Genomic DNA, 18,743 nt, shown 5'->3' with positions numbered 1-18,743 from the left:
TGGCAGAAAAGGAGTGCCGGGGACGAAGAGGGCCGGTAGAGAACTTGGGAACGTTGGGTTGAGACGTTGTACACACGGAGTTCAGACCCATGTCCTCAAATTCCTGTCTAACTACGGCCTGAATCATCGCAATCGTGGTTGCTGGCGGATCGGAAGGCGTCGCGGCGAAAGCTGGCGAACAGGCGGCCTCGAGCTCGCGGCGAACGATACTGGTGACGTCGTCACAGGTGGTAGCATGACGTGGTCGACCCTCACATGTCAACGTAGCAGCAGTGTTGGGTAGCCGTGTGATGTGGTGTGTGATACAGCGGCTCTTAGCCTGTTCAAGGCGACGGCATTCTTTAATGATGGCGTCGATTATCGAGACGTTGCCGAAAACAAGCAAATTGAAAGCGTCGTCGGCGATGCCTTTTAGGACATGTGACACTTTATCAGCTTCAGACATAGCATTGTCAGCTTTTCGGCATAGAGCCAAGACGTCGAGGAAGTATGAAACGTACGGCTCTGTAGATGTCTGAACACGAGACGCAAGTGCCTTTCTCGCGGCAACCTTGCGGCCAATGGGGTCGCCGAACAGTTCCCTGAGCTTTTCTTTGAAATCGTCCCAACTGGTTATCCCAATGAAATTGTCCCAACCATGACGACGGGAGCAGTAGGACAAGCCGAAGCCGTTGCAGAGGTGGTCTCGTCACCGGGAGGCATGGTGACAAATTCGATATACCGACCACTCCGGAGTTCCGTGGCGAGGACGGGGATCGCTCACCTCCACCAGAATGTTACGTGTAGAAAGACACAGACGGAAGAGGCTATTTACGAGCTTTTTTCACTGGACTGGAGCCAGAGCACCAGGCCGACATTTTTCTCGCGCCAAGGGCACAGACCCACTTCGTCGTCGTTCTCGCGGCGGCTCGTCTCTCGGGTATCTACCGATAATATCGTAATAATATTTTTAAATTGTTTCACCTCATAAAAAGTTCAGGGAAATTTGCCCATATATTGAAAAAAAAATGAAAGTCAACCATACTGACATGGCATTTCTTACTGAATTTATCGTTTTTTGCGTTAACTAAATGTCCTGAACCTCGAAACCCTAGAAAACCTTTTCATCTTTGAAAGCACCTTAAATAATTTACTGTAATAGAATTCATTCTAACTATAGTATCAGTTCTCTTTCCTAGAAGATGCATGTCTGTCGTGCCATGACACAAAGTGCTCGCATGGTATTTCGGGTGCTCATGTGGTATACCTAACTTGGAAACCTGTTAGCATGCCCAAGAGGCCTCATTACCTGTAAGAAACTAAGTGACCATATCAATACAATCAATCCATCTGCCTTCTGTTAAAGTTATAGCCAAAGACCCATTCATTTAAGAGTAGGAGAAAGACATTTAAATGTGTACTAAGCAAAATAAATTACACTCTTTGGCATGATACTGTGAATACTGTAGTCACGTCTTCTGAGCGTATCCCTCTGCACGGGCATACTTAACTACCAGCCAAGAAATGTACAGACAGTCCAACTGGGTAACGTTTCAGGAATAATATAGAGATCATTTGGGATAAGTACACTAATGCATCATATATGAACTTGTCATAAAAGGGAACATACTGTTGCTGGCACGAGCAGCAGTTGTGACTGTATAATTGTTCACCATACCGTAAAATAAAACATTGTATGATGGTACTGATTTGTATTGACAAGCAGCCACTAGTCATAGTTAAACCGCATGAAGTATTGACTTATATGGTTTGAGCAAATATATTAAGCTGCTTAATGAACATACAAAGACTACACACTTGTTATTTTTGTCTCATATTGCTGCATCTACTTATTTGCAGCATACACCTGCATCACCTTTGGGTCTAATGACACAAAGGTCAAGGCCAGCCTGGCGACCATGCTTGCCAAGGGGAAGTAGTGTAAATATTTAGTCTCTTTCGATAATAGCATAAGACATGTATTTTAAGAAATGCATCTATTATATCGCGCAATAGAAACAGTTAATTCATACCGGTGCAGTTGTTTTCTTTCTTGCACTGCATGATTCAGCCCTCAATTCTTTCTGTTTATGCAATATACATGAGAGTACAGCTGGTTCAGGAGCACTGTTAACCTACCAACATTACTGCATAAGTGCAGATTAAAAGCAACAGGTGCACATGCATAACACATTCAAAATTCTATTGCTACCATATGTAAACAAAAATGTAAACTAACTTGTAGATAGCAGGTAGCTATGGACTTATGGCCTTATACACTCTTCGTAGACTTGTCTATAAAATGTCTGTGTCTATAGATTAATGAAAATTCATGTTTGTTGACAAATGTCTGCAGAATATCACAGAAAAAAGTGTATAGGATTATATAGTTCTGTTTTTGTAGACTGAAGTCTATAGATAGTCTATAGACTATGTATAGACATTTTATAGACTTAGTCTACAAAAGTAGAACCGTATAAGCCTATATGCTTTTGTCTATAAACATTCTGCAGACATTTGTATCAAACATAAATTTTCATTAATCTATAAACAGTCTATAGACTCAGACTCTTTATAGACTAGTCTATTAAAAGTGTATTGCCATAAGTCTATAGACTGTCTATAGATTGGTCTATAGGAAAAGTCGATAGATAGTTTATAGACATTTGTTTATAGACATTCTATAGACTTCAGTCTACAAAAGTAGAACTGTAAGCCTACACACTTGTCCATAGACATTCTGCAGACAACTGTCTGCAAACATGAATCTTAATTAATCCATAGACACTCTATAGACAGTCTATAGACTCAGACTTTTTATAGACTAGTCTATAAAGAGTGTATGGCCATAAGTCTATAGAATCAGGCTTTTTATAGACTAGTCTATAAAAAGTGTATGGCCATAAGTCTATAGACTGTCTATAGACAGTCTGTAGACTCAGACTTTTTATAGACTAGTCTATAAAAAGTATGGCCGTAAGTCTATAGACTGTCTATAGGCAGAGCATAGAGAGTCTATAGACTCAGACTTTTTGTAGACTAGTCTATCAAAAGTGTATGGCCGTAAGTCTATAGACTGTCTAAAGACTAGTCTAAAGAAATGTCTATAGAAAGTCTATAGACTTCATAGACAAATGTCTATAGACTGTCTATGGACTTTCTATAAAAATTCTTGTAAGGGCTTGGACTGCTGGCGAAAAGTGACTGGAGCAGCCGATGGTGACTAACCGATGCTTGTTCTCGGTTCAGAAGACATTCAATGGAAGTGGGCTCTTGGCGACTCCTATAGCGTGCCGTGCGCAGATTCCTTGCGTGTAAAAGGTTTATACGAAACATCAGTTTGTCCTTGCGCTGTTGGTTGGATGCGAAGGTCGTGCATAGAGGCCGAACACACTCGTGCATACATACTCCTGCAGGGCCCTGTGGCCGAGCTACTGCACTGCCGCCAGCACCCCGAGCTGCTGGTCATAGCGCTAATTTTGTCTTCCGAGATTTTGGACGCGTGCTTAAGCTAGGTTTTGGTTTGGGTTTCGATAACAATTCTTTCGATTCTGCTTTACTTTTGGCTACAAAAATGTTCAATATGTCGTCTCTAGTGGAGCGCAAGAGCTTTAATATTTGATTTTTAAACATGCCGTACAAATGGACGTAGTAAACTCGCGGATCGCGAACATTTTACTGGAAATGCCGCCAAGCTTCTCGAAGAACCAGCAAGGCTGAATCAGCTCATGCAGATTGCAAAAGTAATGCGACCAGGGCTCTTTTTATTGTTGTTGTTTCTGAGCCTCTTATCTCAGTTGCACAAAATAGGAAGCAGTGGTTCCATGCAAAAGAAATTTTTCTTGCTTACATAGGGAATTAGACAGAACAAAATACGGAATCACACACTTTATAAATACATAAGCTACAAGAAGAATGTTTTAGCAATGAAAAGCAACGCGTCAAGTCAAAGTGGCACTTGCAAACCGGGCCAGGCGCATGCAGCGTTCAGTGAGGTAAACAACCTTCACGAGACGATCCCAAATGCGCATTACGCTGCTCGAGCCGGGCCAAATGAAACGCTTGTTTGATGGTACGGGTGAGCCACATATAACAGGTCGTGCTTGAAACCGAAGGTCCTGCGAGTGACTTTTGGAAAATTACACGTTGGAAGTAATGCAAACGCTGTTTCGGAAAAGATGGGTGCAAAAATAAACGGGTGGCTGCTCGGTAAACGGGCGCCACGAATCAGATTCTATGCTACACGAGCAAAATACGTTCACCCAGCATAGCAAACGTCTTGCCAACAATGTTCTTAACGCAAGAAACACCAAAATTATCTTCGCAGAGAAAAGGACACATGGCACGATCGAGGGGGCACGTAGAAAAGCGCGGTTCGGTGAGCGGCGCAGCATCAACGTCTCTACGGAAGCGGGATGCGTGGGCGTAACCCCGCAGACGTATGATAAGCTGTCTACCTTTGAGCTAAAGTGGAAGCGCAAATCGCTGCGCCGCCTGGCGGGTGGTCAGACCCTCCCTTGCTCGGCCGCCAAACGGCTCGAGTGTCCACTCTACGTAGTTATGTTCCCTATACTAGAGTGACCAGTGAAGAAGAAAGAGAAGCGAAGCGTATGCGCTGGACAAACACAGTGAGGCTATCAAGCGGCGTGTATTAGGAAGTAGAGAACCGCGCTCAGTCAGAAAGCAGACAAAACAACACGTGGTCTGTAAAAGAGTCTATTAATGATTTTGCGTTTCTTTTTCTTGCAAGAAAGAAAGACTTCTTTGAAAGAGCAGCCTGTCAACAGCAAGCAACCCGTTGATGGGTTCAGAGTTCGCTTATGGTAATTTTGTCACAGAAGTAAATGCCTAGTAAGTATTCTTGCGGCGGTGATGCTACAAAACAAATATGCATACGCAATCCAAACTTGATATTCTTAGATTGAAGTTCATTCTGTGAGCTAAGGTTACCGGCGTGGTCTCCTATTGTGCAGATGTTGACCTGCGTATAAAGGATATGCGCAGCCACGAGTCATGAGGATGGGCGCTTATGTAGTTGTTGAGGGAAAGAGCTTGCGAGTTCAGTTCGTAAGCTGGAAGAGTGCGTCGAGTGAAGTATTACGTAACTGAGAGACTATTTGCTGACAATGCAAACAGGAAAGCCTCAAGTAAGCTTGTTATATATCCTGCAACGTTAGGTTACGCTGTAATTGGCGATTGAATCTTCTAGCGCTTATTTTTAGAAAATTCGTGCTAAGTTTTTTTTAATAATAAGCTCTGCTTATTGATGCAGAAGCCTCTGCAATCTTAAAAAAAGAGAAAGGCCGAATGATGCAAAAACAGGAAAAATAAAGTGGGTTGTCGTCGGCTGTGTAACTAAGCACGATTCGTACGGTGTGTAGGTAAGCGCGCATGCAAGCGAAACAGCCTATAGCCAAGCATGCCTACCCGAAAGAAAAAAGGCCTGCTGAATTGCACAAGATACCAAGCTGATAATTCATCTTCTCTGCACGAGCGACCAATTGTTGTGCTCGAAGAACCGTTTGGCAAAGTGAAATTTGCACGTTGGTTAATTGTTGCGTAGCAACGCTTACTACTGGCATACTGATGCGCTACTACAAGCTCAAAATACCCGCGAGAAGTGCGCTCAAAGTTGTAGAACAGAAGTGCTGTTGCAACTATCTATGCCTAGTGAGCGTCAGGCAATGCCGCTTACTTCACTATCCGCGTTTATTCTGTAGCAATTTTTTTAGAAATGCGCAGCAGATTTATTTTCCTTCTTTGCTATGTGCGACAGTGTTAATGGCGGTCTTGCGCCACGATCTTTGAAATAAAAAGTATTTGGACAAAGAAAGCACGCCTTTAACCGTATTTAGGGTTGTCGACGGACAGGGAAATACTTTGTCAATGGAGGTTTCCTGTGGCGTCTTAAGCGCAAATCCGAAAATTTTGTATGTCTCTATATAGGCACCATCAGTAGAGGTTTCATTATACTCTATAAGCAAAGCTAGTAAAACTTTTCTGCAGTTCACGATTAAGTTTCTGCTTTTGAAGCACCGTGCTCGTAATGGCTGGAGAGGCGTACTGGTTGTCTGGGCCCTAGCGTGCCTCATTTCCGTTCCCTTGATCTCCCTACATTCTTACTCCTTTCGCTGTACCCTTGACACTCTCTTCCTGCGTTGTTGGCGCGAGTGTGAGCATGTTTTTAGCATGGCAGCAGCTCACTTTAAAAGGCTGTGGATGATAGCTTTGTAGCACACTTTCTCAAGAACATACTACTGTCAGAGCCTGCCATAATAAGTCAAAGTAGCAGAGAGATATGCTTGAAAACTGAAATATATAAACCACCAGTCCGTAGCTTTAAAAGGAAAGGGCGATTTCATTATCTCTAGCTGCGACGAAGATTTCATATCAGAACAGAGCACGAAGGGACAGGTGATCGCAAAACGAGATTGGCGCACAGGAGAAACGACTGATCAGAAGGGAACTTCATTCGCGCACTGAGACGTGTTTTGTGTTCGTTGCATCATTTACAAGAATGTTTGCCTATTTATGCACATAAAATGCGCACTGGTCGTCACCTTTATGCGGCAGCACTGGTCCCGCGTTAGCTTGCACGGCTGCTACTGGTTGTTAGTTGAAAACTTCCGTGCTATACCTATGTCACCGTTTCATACCAAAATACCCGGACGGATAGCTTGCTGTGCAGTCATTCATCCACCATGCCGATGAAGGGTATATGGCAGGCATTCTTTGAACAAGCTTGTTGGAACCTCTTTTGTTGTTCTGTGTGGTTCAGATGACTTGCCTGCTAGCCTCACAACGTGTATTTGGAGCAGTTAAATGTTCTATCTTCACAAGTAATTGTTCTCATCACTTACTTTCTACTGCACAAATAAAAAAAAAGTTCCTTCTTATGTGTGTGAAACCTAGTGTAGTGATAGTTTCAAAGTAGCCCTCATTCTAGTTATTCGCTTACATTCTAAACCATTAATGCTTTGTTTGTAACGTTCTGAAAGTAGTTGGAAGTTGTAAAGTATATATACATATATATACTCTTTAAATACAGTAAATTATTGGAAATAACCGAATTTTGTAAACATGGGCTTAAAGAACGCAAATAAGAACACTCAAGCATATGCCCCCAATCAGACGGCAACATGCCCAGTAGTGGTTTACCATCTTTGCCATAAATATACGGGAGGACCCGTCGTGGTTGCTTAGTGGCTATGGCGCTGGGCTAATAAGCACGAGGTAGCGGGATCGAATCCCGGCCACGGCGACCGCATTTCGATGGGGGCGAAATGCGAAAACACCCGTGTACTTAGATTTAGGTGCATGTTAAAGAACCCCAGGTGATCAAAATTATTCCGGAGTCCCTCACCACGGCGTGTATCACATTCAGATGGTAGTTTTGGCACGTGAAACCCCGTAACGTAAAGCTGCCACGAGGCACCTGTGGTACCGTGTTCCTGCGCGCTCTCATAATGCCATCACCACCTTACACCTTCAAGCGTAGAACAGACTGGTCGCAGCGTTTTCCTGCCTCAAAAAATCAGGGAGCAACGCATTACGAGGACGTCGCAATTCTCATTTGCGGTGAAGGAAGCGCAGTTCGAGACTCGCCCATTTTACTATTCTCTTTTTCCGTATGGCGATGCAAGGGTTCCGCTGATAACTAATTAGGACGTGAATGACACAGTTTGCAGTGCAGTTGCAGACAGAAGGCAGATAGTAGGCGATTGAAGCTGGTCAGCACCGTAGAAAGCGAAACATTTGCATATGATCGATAAGTTCATTGTGAGATTATCGCAATACTCGAGCCGGTGCTCCCCTCTACATATTTCACATTGAAACGCTTTCCTCGAGTTCAGCGACGGGGGTTGAGCTTGAAAGGGACGTGCATTGTGTCGAAGTAAGGAGAGCTGTTTAGTAAAGATTAGTAAAGATTCATTGCCTTCACCTACTTTTCCTAAATTATCGTGCCTTGCACAGAAAGGTCAATGCCGGTAATGATAGCCGCACTGCAGTGCCCGAACTCGTGACTGCTGCAAAAGGAATGCGATCTTAAATGCATCGTTCACCAAACACGATCCTTGTTTTTTAACGAAAACCATTCGCAGAATAAAGCGCAGCTGCTTCCAAAAGAGTTCTGAAGCACGTTTTTTTTTACCCATCAGCTGCAGGCAGAAGGAAGTGCACTGCCTTTCAAGACGTAAATTTCTGAAGTTTTTGAAAGGACCTAAATTGAACGGGCCTATGAAGAGTGTGATATTGATGAAAAACTGAAATTTCGGCTAGTCGCTATGAATTTCTCATGGACTCAAGACCAGACAAAGAATGTCTGGTAAGGAGAAAGGCCATTTTTGGAAGGGACTTAAATAGCACTTATGTCGGCACCTCGTTTATTCTTCGTCTGGTTTATGCGCATGGAGGATGGTTTAAAGGAGCTATTTACTTGTGTGGGGTTGATGAAGTCTTTGAATTGCGAGTAGCGCACCACTACGCGTGCTTTTGCGTTCTGTTTGTCGCCTATACGGCTTTGCGATAAGAAGGCGCAATGCATACTTTTCTTATTCCCCCCCCCCTCCTCAATGAATGGATTCCTTCAGCTGTTGTGGCATCGATATCTGTCCTATCTTTCGATTTTCTTTTCTTTCTGAGCGCCTAACAGAGGCACCCGAGAGTGGCAAATGTGCGGTTCAGTGACAGGGCAGAGCATTAGCAGCGACCACTTCCCCATTTCCTACAAGAAAAAGAATGCGCATGCTGGGGGTGAGAATGCACTCATTAGTAATCTATGGCAAAAAAATGGCTGTGGCTTAGCTAAGGTTAAGCCCAGGATGCGAAGCATACTAGAGTAGAAGTACTCCCAGATACACTCGCAACTTCATCCTTTACCTCGGACTCTGTGGAGGAACGCTGCTGTTTAGCCGCGTACTGTGCACGTCGCTTGGCAAGCCGAACTTCTCGTTCTTCGGCCGTTTCCGTGGCTCTTTGTAACTTGTGCTTTGCGGTCTGACGAGCGGCCCTTTCCTTTCCCGCCATCGCGCTATACAACTGGCCTCGACGAGAGCGCGCCGCTCTTTTATACAGCTGTTATGACGCCAGTGCCCTAGCGGGAGGAACGGGAGTTAGGCCGCAGCACCGGCTGTGCGACCGCTGGCGAGCGCACGAGCTGAGACCCTACGCGGCCGCAAGCGAGCGCACGAGTTGAGCCTCCGCTTTTGCAGCTGTTATGACGTCATATGGTAGCTACGCGGCCGCGCGCGGCGCAGCAAGAAAGTGCGTGGTTGTGCGGCTAGTATGTTTCGCATAAAAAAAGAAGGAAAAAATGCGGATTCCACGCACTCTGTGAATCGATGTAAGCGAAAAAAACATTTAAATTATGGGGCTCTACGTGCCAAAACCACGATCTGATTATAAGGCACGCCGTAGTGGGGGACTCCGGAAATTTCTACCGCCTGGGGTTCTTTAACGTGGACCTAAATCTAAGTACACTGGTGTTTTCGCATTTCGCCCCCATCTAATTGCGGCCGCCGTGGCCGGGATTTGATACCGTGACCTCGTGCTTAGCAGCCCAACACCATAGCCACTAAGCAACCATGGCGTATCCCTCGTAAGCGAAGCTTTCTGTGCTGCTTATATTGAATGACGATAATTAGCGGAGATGTTCACGGCGGATGTTTAATTTCTTCGTTTAGTGCAGTGCGAGAGGGGTGAGTTGATGGCAAGCGTTACCGTGGGTGCACCACTGCTATTTGTCTGCGCAGTGCACAGAACACACAGCGAGCATGAGGCATTGTTGTGCGGCAATTTTCATAACCTCCGAGAACGATAGTATTGTCAATACCTCACACGGCACATCCCTTCGTGGGAGAAGTGTTAAACACTGCTTGAATTATGCCACTGTACGTGTCAAAACCGAAAATCTGATTGTTAGGCACGCCTTAGTGACAGATGTACGGATTAATTTTGATACGCTGGGGTTCTCTAAAGAGCACCTGAACTTAAGTACGTAAACGTTTTTGTATTTTACTACAGTCCAAATGTGCCTGCCGACGTCGGGATCAAACCCGCGGCATCGAGCAATGCCACAACCGCAAAAGTACCACCGCGGGCACAGAGGTGTTGAATTTAATTGCGATGCCTAGGCACTACTGTGCAAGGATGTCGCCAGAGGCTACGGTGCTTTATTGCGGCTTTGAGTCTGCACGCTGTGCGTGAGTTGCCCGCTTGATAAATTTGCATGGTACTTATTTTTCAGAAATAGCAGAAGCGTACCGTACATCGAACTTAAATTTATCCAGTTTGTCCGCAACCGCGGTCGCGTTATACGAGCAGCTAGGAATTCTCGGGAGCGCCCGAATGGAGGAACCCTAGTGTTTCCTCGCCTTCTCGCGTCACTTTCCCCATGTTTTTTTATGTATTTCCATGTATTTTTTACCAAGTGACAAGGGTATATCCCATAGCGCTTCGTTGCTACAATCTGCTGACCGGTTTCTGTACTTATTATTGCAATTTCCGTCAATCACCCCACTTTTTTTTTTTTTCCACGCGGACATATCCTACAGATATACGCCAACTTGTGTGGAACATGAAAGATGACTTGAATGCCTGCTCATCTAATAATCTTCTATATATCATGAAATAAATTCTAGGGTTGTACGTGCCGAAACCACTATATGGAGGCGCACACCGCAGTGGAGGACTCCGCATTATTTCGACCACGTCGGGTTCTTAAAGGTGCACCGGAATGAGTTTGCTAGAACACGGGCGTTCTCGCATTTCGCCCCCATCGAAACGCGGCCGCCACGGCCGGGATTTCCTCCCGCACCCCCGGGTTTGGCATCGCAATGCCGTAGCTGCTACGCCACTGCCGCGGATCTTCCAATATTTTCCTACTGTGGAAAAACAGTCGGAAGTTAGCTCTTGTGTTCATCATTTCCTCTCCTTGTCCTTGTGCGCACTATAATTCGCAATACCGTGAAACACCAGCTGGCCTGGTCCCAAACTTGACGTCAGCTCGTAGTCGGCTGTTATGATGAAGCACGGTGATGAGGAAATCTTGCCAGCGCGCCCTCTTAACTGTGATCTATGATGTCACATATAGGGCAAAATAAATAAATAAATAAATAAATAAATAAATAAATAAATAAATAAAGGCGCAATTAGAAAGCAGCTGCAGAGAGCGAGCGATAATCTGGCCGAGATGCATGAAGCGAAACAATATTTGGTTCGCGCGATCATGGCAGCATTGCATGCAGGCACGGAAAGTTTTCTTTCAGCGCATAAAAACGTTTCAGTGCCGAGACAAGCGTCACCTTACCAAAGTACGCGCATCATGAATGTCAATGCATATATATATATATATATATATATAGGAAAGCATCACATGCATTGTGGTTCCTTATCAGAGGGTATGCTGTTATCAAGATTTCTTTTTTGTACACTGCGGCAAGAGCTAGGGTATCTCTGAGTGATATACTACCCCTATATTGTGAAAGCGAGAGGCAACCTATGCCTGTGAGTTTACTAATCACATCACTTCGTCCAACAATCCACCGCCGTTTACCTTTCTTTGTATCGCCGCTCCTGTTCGTGATAGATGTTTAAAAGTGGTCTTCGCATGTCACGAATGATACATAGTAATATTCATACCAGAATCAAACATTACTCACCGCGATTGGTGTGACTGGCCCCGCTCATCAATGACGATTTCGGAAGGCTAACTGCTGGTGTCGGTTGTGTTGTATCTATCTCCAGGAGAGTCGTCGCAACGAAGGTAGTTGCGATACAGTTGTTAGCTACAGCTACTACAGCCCAGCGTAACTACAGTGGCTCAGGCGTAGCCGCGGCGACACCCTCCGCGCGCCTGTATTGTGAAACCGTGTAAGCGCCGTTACAGCCGTGCTTTTGCTAGAAAGAGGGTGGTTTGACCTCATACTGACGTTTGAGTTCGACACTCCCCTGTAGCTTTCTAGCACCCTGGCACTCGACACTGTCCACAACAATGCCGTAGCTATCTGTGGCCCATTAGCCTGATCTTCCGTTCCCCTCTGGGGCATACCCACTTGCCCCCCGACCCCTTGTGCATTTCTTTAGGCATTTAGTACTTCGTGGTTTCAATTGTCCCACTATATCTAATCTTCGAGAGTATCTCCTTTTCTTCACAGACGCCCACAACTGTATGGGCAAAGCCGCAACGTGGAAGTGAACAGTTTTAAATTTTTTACAAATGTATTTTCTGAATACTTTTTGTTTGTACGTTTGCCTTTACCCCGCCTTTTAGGAAACACATCTTGCATGGTTGTTCGATGCTTGTATTGCCGCCTGACTCTGCGCATCTGTAGTGTCGTGCGCGCTATGCGATGAATCACGGAGAAGCCGCCGCTGGCGGTCAGAGACACAGACGAACCGACACGCGCTTGACGCAGGGTGGACGTGTATCTATAGAAAACCGATAACACTGTACACGTGCGTGGCTACACGGTGCGCACGAGCGCCTCCTTGCTCTGGCGGCAGGGCTCGGGTTCCGAATGGGGATTGGCAGGCGTCGCTCTACGCCGTAGTCGATCGCCCACTTCGACTGATGGCGCTTCGAAACGACCACAAATGTCCGCAATGTCAACGCCTTTGACGTAGCTGAATCTTCTTCTCGGCCTAATTTCACGCATCAAAGCGAGAAATGCTGGTATGCGACGTCGAGGCAGAGATCCCTGGGTACGGGCTGGTTTCGGTGTGCGTCAGCAGACGGGTGCTGTTTTCGAGTTGAACTATTCTCTTATTGGAGCTCCCGTTTAGATAGAAGTTTGATTGTGGTGGCCGCTCGTCGCGAAAGGTACAATTTACACATCAGCTCATGCTACTTAGCATTACTTTCCGTTGAAAACAAGTTATTGCAGTCGAAGTTCGGGTCAGCGGCGGCAGCGATGAGCGGTACACACGGAGAAACATTCCTGCCCTTTTGATTGCCTCAAATGGCCGCGACACCTGAAGTGCGTCTGAAGGCGGAACTCACCTTCACGAAGGAGCAAAACGGATAGTTTCTCCTTTCTCGCTCCTTTTTTTCTTAAGCATTTGCTACTATAATAGACAACCGGTTATAGGTTCTACACATTATCATGCCGCCATTCAACTTCTTCCAGCTATATCAAATATAATATGACCTGCCCGCGTTTGGTCTATAATGCATACTACAGTCTTCGTGTATCATCACATTAAGGCTATAATTCGGTGTTCTGTCGACAGCTGCGCGTTGCTTAGTTTACGTTGAAGTTTTCGTCGTTATCCGCCTTGTTTCAGCTTCGTAGGCTGGTCCTGGCACAATGTACCGATTGCATACTTTTTTGTTCAAGAAAACCCGTGAAGTGCAGTTGATGGCATGACAGTGCCTAACGTATGAGCTACAAACCATTTTTATTCTTATGTTAATTGGTTTTACGTAGCCCTGAGTACCTCTTTTTTAATGCAAGGGTGAATGCCTCAAGGCATATAAGTGTATGGGATGTGGGCGAATAAGGATGATTAAATGAATGAAAGAAGATTCGCGGATCTAATATGGTCCAGGAGGGATCGATAATGTGGTGCCTGCGTCCAAGCAGTGTAATGGCTAGGATTATGCAGCGAAAGTCCCGCTGCTGCGAGGTGCCGGAGCCTCGTCGGTTTCAGTGCAGGGCAAAACCCACAGCAGGTGGTGGATGTCGGCTTCAGCATTTCGTGACTTGCAGAGTGGACACTCAAGGCGAGGATATAACGGGCGAAAGTGCGGCTACTTGTCTGATTGAGATTGGTAACCGCAATTATTTACTGGTAAATTGTATAATCGTACAAAGCCACCCGATATGAGGAGATAGGTGTCGAATTTTTGTTAGCACAGATCCGCCCAGTAAACAGGATGCCAAAACTGGCGACTAATACAGCGAAGCTGTATATGGCTAATGTTCCTTGTAATTTTTTGCGCGTCAGCAAAAAATATCATCATCGGCAATGGCTCAAATTCCTCTTAAGCAAGCAAAAATGCAATGATTTATCCCCCTCGTAATGGAGAGGCTACAAGGACTCAGCAAAGTGAAGCGAGTATTGCATACATTCATTGCCATTCCGCATACAATGTACAGAACAGCGCACGTTTCGATAAAAAGCAAGCTCAAAGCAAGCATCTATCATCATAAGCAATAGCTCATACCCCCGTATGGCCGAGGCTACAAGCGCCCAGCAAACAAGGCTACAAGCACTCCGCCAACTTGTAAAAATAAGTGTAATATCTTGTGTCCAAATATAACCCATATTCCACATTATGTTCATAAGAACAGATATTACACTTTAACCTGCATCGGCCATGTCTACGTTCGCACTGTCCTCTCTTGTCGGCGTTCCAAGAGTAGGCGTATCTGCTTCCGCTCTCCCGTGGCGGCGGTCCTGTCGAAACGTCATGCGTGTCTAGTTTCCTGCGGCTCCTCGGGGCGGCGGTCCAGTCGTGTGCGCGAATGTATATAAAAAATGGTAAATGAGTTCGTACCTCTGTTGAAAATTCGGTGACACCTTTGTGTAGTGTGCTAACCAGCTTCGCTGATCATCCACCTTCACAGAGTGGAATGGCTCATGATTTTTCATGTTGTGTAATTGACGTACTCTGTTATGTTTGATAACAAGCAATACAGGCCACATCTCAGCACGCCTACACCGTAGGAAAATAGCTATGGTGTTCTTACCTGTACATTTCCTAGGTATACGTTGTGGCGCAAAATACATTTCTTGAAAAGGGACAGAAGAAAGAAAGACACTGAAGCGCCAACTGTCTGGCGCTTCACTGTCTTCCTTTCTTCTGTCCCTTTTCAAGAAATGTATATTGCGCCACAACGTATACCTAGGAAGACTAGGCACCAACTTTCCCTAGAAGAAGTCCTTTTGGAATATCTTACCGGTACACCTGAGCGAAGGCTTGAGCAGCCTGCGGAGACATGACGTCGGCCAGCTGCGAGAAGTCTTCGATTCGTGATAGACCGCAGAACTCGCGCCAGTCATTGTAGCTGGGTATGCCATGGTCCCGCCCACGCTGGACGTTTAAAGCGGCCAAGTCTGTTCCGAAGGGGAAACCAGGAGGCTCGAAAAGATGGTTCGTCAACTGCGAGAGAGAGCGACATGAGGAGCAAAAATATCGCAGAGTTCAACAAGTGGAACCAGAATCGCAGTGTTCTACCTGCACTAACAAACCAGAGAGCTAAATGGTTGAGAAATAATTAGCTGCAATGTGTTAAGTCGCAAGTCTGCATATTAAACCCAGTGGACGAGCGCACCCTTCCCACACACCGTAATTGCGTTCCCACAGTTGTCTATTCCATTAGAGGGCTAACGTACAGGGTGTTCCAGCTTACTTTGTCAGAGCTTAAAAATATGCAAATGTCACGTAGCCAGACAGAACAAAGGTAATGGTGTTTTCCGTCGCTTGGAGGTACTCAAGCTGTTTTTTTTCATTACGCCGACCTAGATAATTAGTCTTAATCATTTATTCAACTTCTCAAATATTACAATTAGATGAAAATGTCAATGCGAAAATTGTATGGTGACATGAAAAATTCCCGATACAGCTTTCTGTCCCTCAATACGTGCTACATATAAGTATTTTTCCGAGCGTGAAAGAAGCTTGCGAAAACAGGCAAAGTGCCTCGAGCGGCCAGACGCGCGACAAATTTGCGTGCATTTGCCGTGTTCTTTCACGCTCGGAAAAAGTTTTATGTAGCATTTATTGAGCAACAGAAATCTGTATCAGGAGTTTTTAATGTCGCTCTACAACTTTACCACTGACACTTATTATCTAATTATAATATTTGAGAAGTTGATTCCTTAATTAAGACGAATTGTCTAATTGGCGGAATGAAAAAATAATAGTTTGAGTATCTCCAAGCGATGGTGAACAACATTACCTTTGTTCTGTCCGAATACGCGGCATCTGCATATTTTTAAGCTCTGGCTAAAATTAGGTGGGACACCCTGTATTTCGAATGAGTGCCGAAATGAATAAGTGATACTGGCTTTTTGCCACGTTAACTACGATAAAGGCATAAAATCGTTAACACCCTGGCAAGCGCGCAAGACACGCAAGCAATCCAGCTACGCAGGCCCCACAGGATATATGATACAGAGTCTGAAGACGGGTTCTAAAGGCCACTTTTGCAAAGCGCAGGCAAGAAACGTAACAGCATCACTAAACAGATAATTTATACTTTAATTTAAATTGTCTTAAAGTATAGAGACAACAAAGGAAATACAACTGGTTCTGAAATAGAAACGAGTTTATGACCAGCGACAAGAAGAATGGGCTCATATATATACAGATCACCAGCGTTGTTCTGAAGCAGCTGCAACCCCCCGTAGCGTTTTAGCGACTTTATCTCCTGAGTGCGCCGCGACTAACATATTTTTTCGCCTGCTTATAAATAAACCGGAATACCAAGCAAGAGTCATTGCCATTTGCTCTTTTTTTTTTTTCATGGCTGAGTCGAAAATATCTCAGATCCGGAAAAAGTTCACGCCTTTATGTTACCTCTATAGTTTCAATATCTTGATTCTGCAGTGATTCTGGCGATTCTCTATACCTGCTCGCTCATGAAGCCATCGTAGCTCTGAGATGGTTGGGTTATAAGACCACGGTAAAATCTGTCGACGTTTCCTGGTTCCGTAAGTTCAGCCGGGTTGAAGAATTGCGTTGCCAGCGGTAATCTCTTGTGCACCGAGCCATCCTCGTTGATGAGATCAATGTTGCCCTGGAAAAGAAAATATCACAGGAATACGCTCACTATCGGAAAAAAGTAACTGCAGTGGTTGCTACTTTCTTGGACCGTTACTAACTTGTTGCGGCCTGTTTACTACCCACATTTTTAGTAAACAATTAGTAGCTGCATGTAAAGAGTTAGTAAGTACAACGATTACTACCTTTCTTGAGCCGTTAACAACTTTTTGCTACCTGTTTACTACCTAATAGAAAACTGTCGTTACTATCTAGTGTGTCCAAGTTGGTAACTGGAAACATCCCGAAATATTAGTTTTTAGTGAACCTGACGGAGGAAATTGTCTACTTGATCAAGTACAGATCCATACTTTCTCTGAAAATTAAGCAGTTGCAGTGTCTAAGCAGGGAAGAAAGTCTCCACTGGGGAATTGTCGTATAGTGCGTAGCATTCTTTGTAATCACATACTAATGACGCTTATGCTCGAAGTTTCAAACAAAGACTGATGCATCTTAAGAGATAAGCCATTCCGACGCATACTACGCACACGATGAGGAACTCCCCAGTAAATTCTTTTTTACCACGAATCCCGTGCTTCATTAATGAAAGAGATGTTGTTCTACTACTTTTTATTCTTGCCTAATTCGCCCGGTGACACTCTCGCCTGAGTCCTCTTTAGAAGGTTCTTCCGCAATGAACAGTGGAAGAGGTTCGGCTATACAGAAAAATCCAAACGAATGCATACCCCCATCTGGGGCGGTAGCATGCAATTTGGCCAGCAAGATATTCCAATCGGTTACTCTAGTGTGGGGGGAGTGCACCTTGGCCGCATAGGACCTGGGAGCGCAAAGAACGGTCCCAAAGTCAAATTCAAACCTATTAACAGAGCACACTTTTAGGGAGCCTTGGGGGCAGCCGTCCTTGCCCGGAACGACCTGGAGACTCAATTGAGCCTCCTCGACCAAGCATGGTGCGTAGTGTTGGCCACTCTCTCCCTGGACTGAGGACCCACACTGCGGCACCCATAGTCGTATTTTCTCTCTCGCTCTCGCTTTATGTAAATATCTGGTTGTTAGCGTTTTTCGCAAGCAACCAGAGAATGGCGTCTGCATCAACAGGTATATATATATATATATATATATCTCATAAGAAGCCAACAAACGCTGACACCGAGGACAACATACAGGAAATTACTTGTGCTTAATAAATGAAATAAAGAAACGATAAATTCATGGAAATTAAAGTGGAAGAAAAAAGAACTTGCCACAGGTGGGGACCAAACCACCTTCGCATTTCGCGTGCGATGCTCTACCAATTGAGCTACCGCGGCGCCGTTTTCCCATCCACTTTCTTGGGTATTTATATTTCCTAGTAGAACCCTGGAAGTGTTAGCCAGCGCCACCACTCACAGGCCGTGGCGGCGGACGTAGAACATCCTTTCTGTCACAGGCGTCACGAGAACGTGATCTTTTTGGGTGAAGGCGACTGGTCAATAAACCCACTCATGCTACCTGAAGGCATCAATGTTGCCGGATTCGAGACCCTCGTTATGTAATAAACGAGAACGAAGGGGATTAACCGAGGGGCCCGATTTTTTTATTAGTCACATCATAAGAAGCTAGCAAACACTGACACCAAGGACAACATAGGGGAAATTACTTGTGCTTAATAAATGAAATAAAGAAATGATAAATTGATGGAAATGAAACTGGATGAAACTGTGGATGGATGTAATGGATGAAACTGAATCCACTTTCATTTCCATTAATTTATCGTTTATGTATTTCAATTATTAAGCACAAGTAGTTTGCCCTATGTTGTCCTTGGTGTCAGTGTTTGTTGGCTTCTTATGATATGACTAATAAAAAAATCGGACCCCTCGGGCAATACCCTTCCTTCTCCTTTATATATATATATATATATATATATATATATATATATATATATATATATACCTGTTGATGCAGACGCCATTGTCTGGTTGCTTGCGTTTTTCGCGCGTTCCTTCTCGCGCAAGCTGTCTGGTAAGGCCAAATTGAAACTCGGCTATGCGTG

The 18,743-nt window shown here is 44.8% G+C and overlaps 1 protein-coding gene across 2 annotated transcripts in view; it reads right to left on the bottom strand.

The window, feature by feature from the left end:
• LOC126516867 (salivary peroxidase/catechol oxidase-like) overlaps nucleotides 1–18,743 on the bottom strand; it is a 150,490-nt gene that overhangs the window by 47,521 nt on the left and 84,226 nt on the right. For both annotated transcript variants that reach the window (XM_055063972.2, XM_050166954.3), the window contains exons 13-14: nucleotides 16,557–16,724; nucleotides 14,883–15,085 (exon numbers count right to left, since the gene is read on the bottom strand). In XM_055063972.2, coding sequence (XP_054919947.1) covers nucleotides 14,883–15,085; nucleotides 16,557–16,724 — 371 coding nt within the window. The remainder of the gene's footprint in view (nucleotides 1–14,882; nucleotides 15,086–16,556; nucleotides 16,725–18,743) is intronic.

Source organism: Dermacentor andersoni, chromosome 1 (genome assembly GCF_023375885.2).
Source record: "Dermacentor andersoni chromosome 1, qqDerAnde1_hic_scaffold, whole genome shotgun sequence".
In the NCBI taxonomy this organism is placed as follows: Eukaryota; Metazoa; Arthropoda; class Arachnida; order Ixodida; family Ixodidae; genus Dermacentor; species Dermacentor andersoni.
This window is presented reverse-complemented; position numbering and strand designations above follow the sequence as displayed.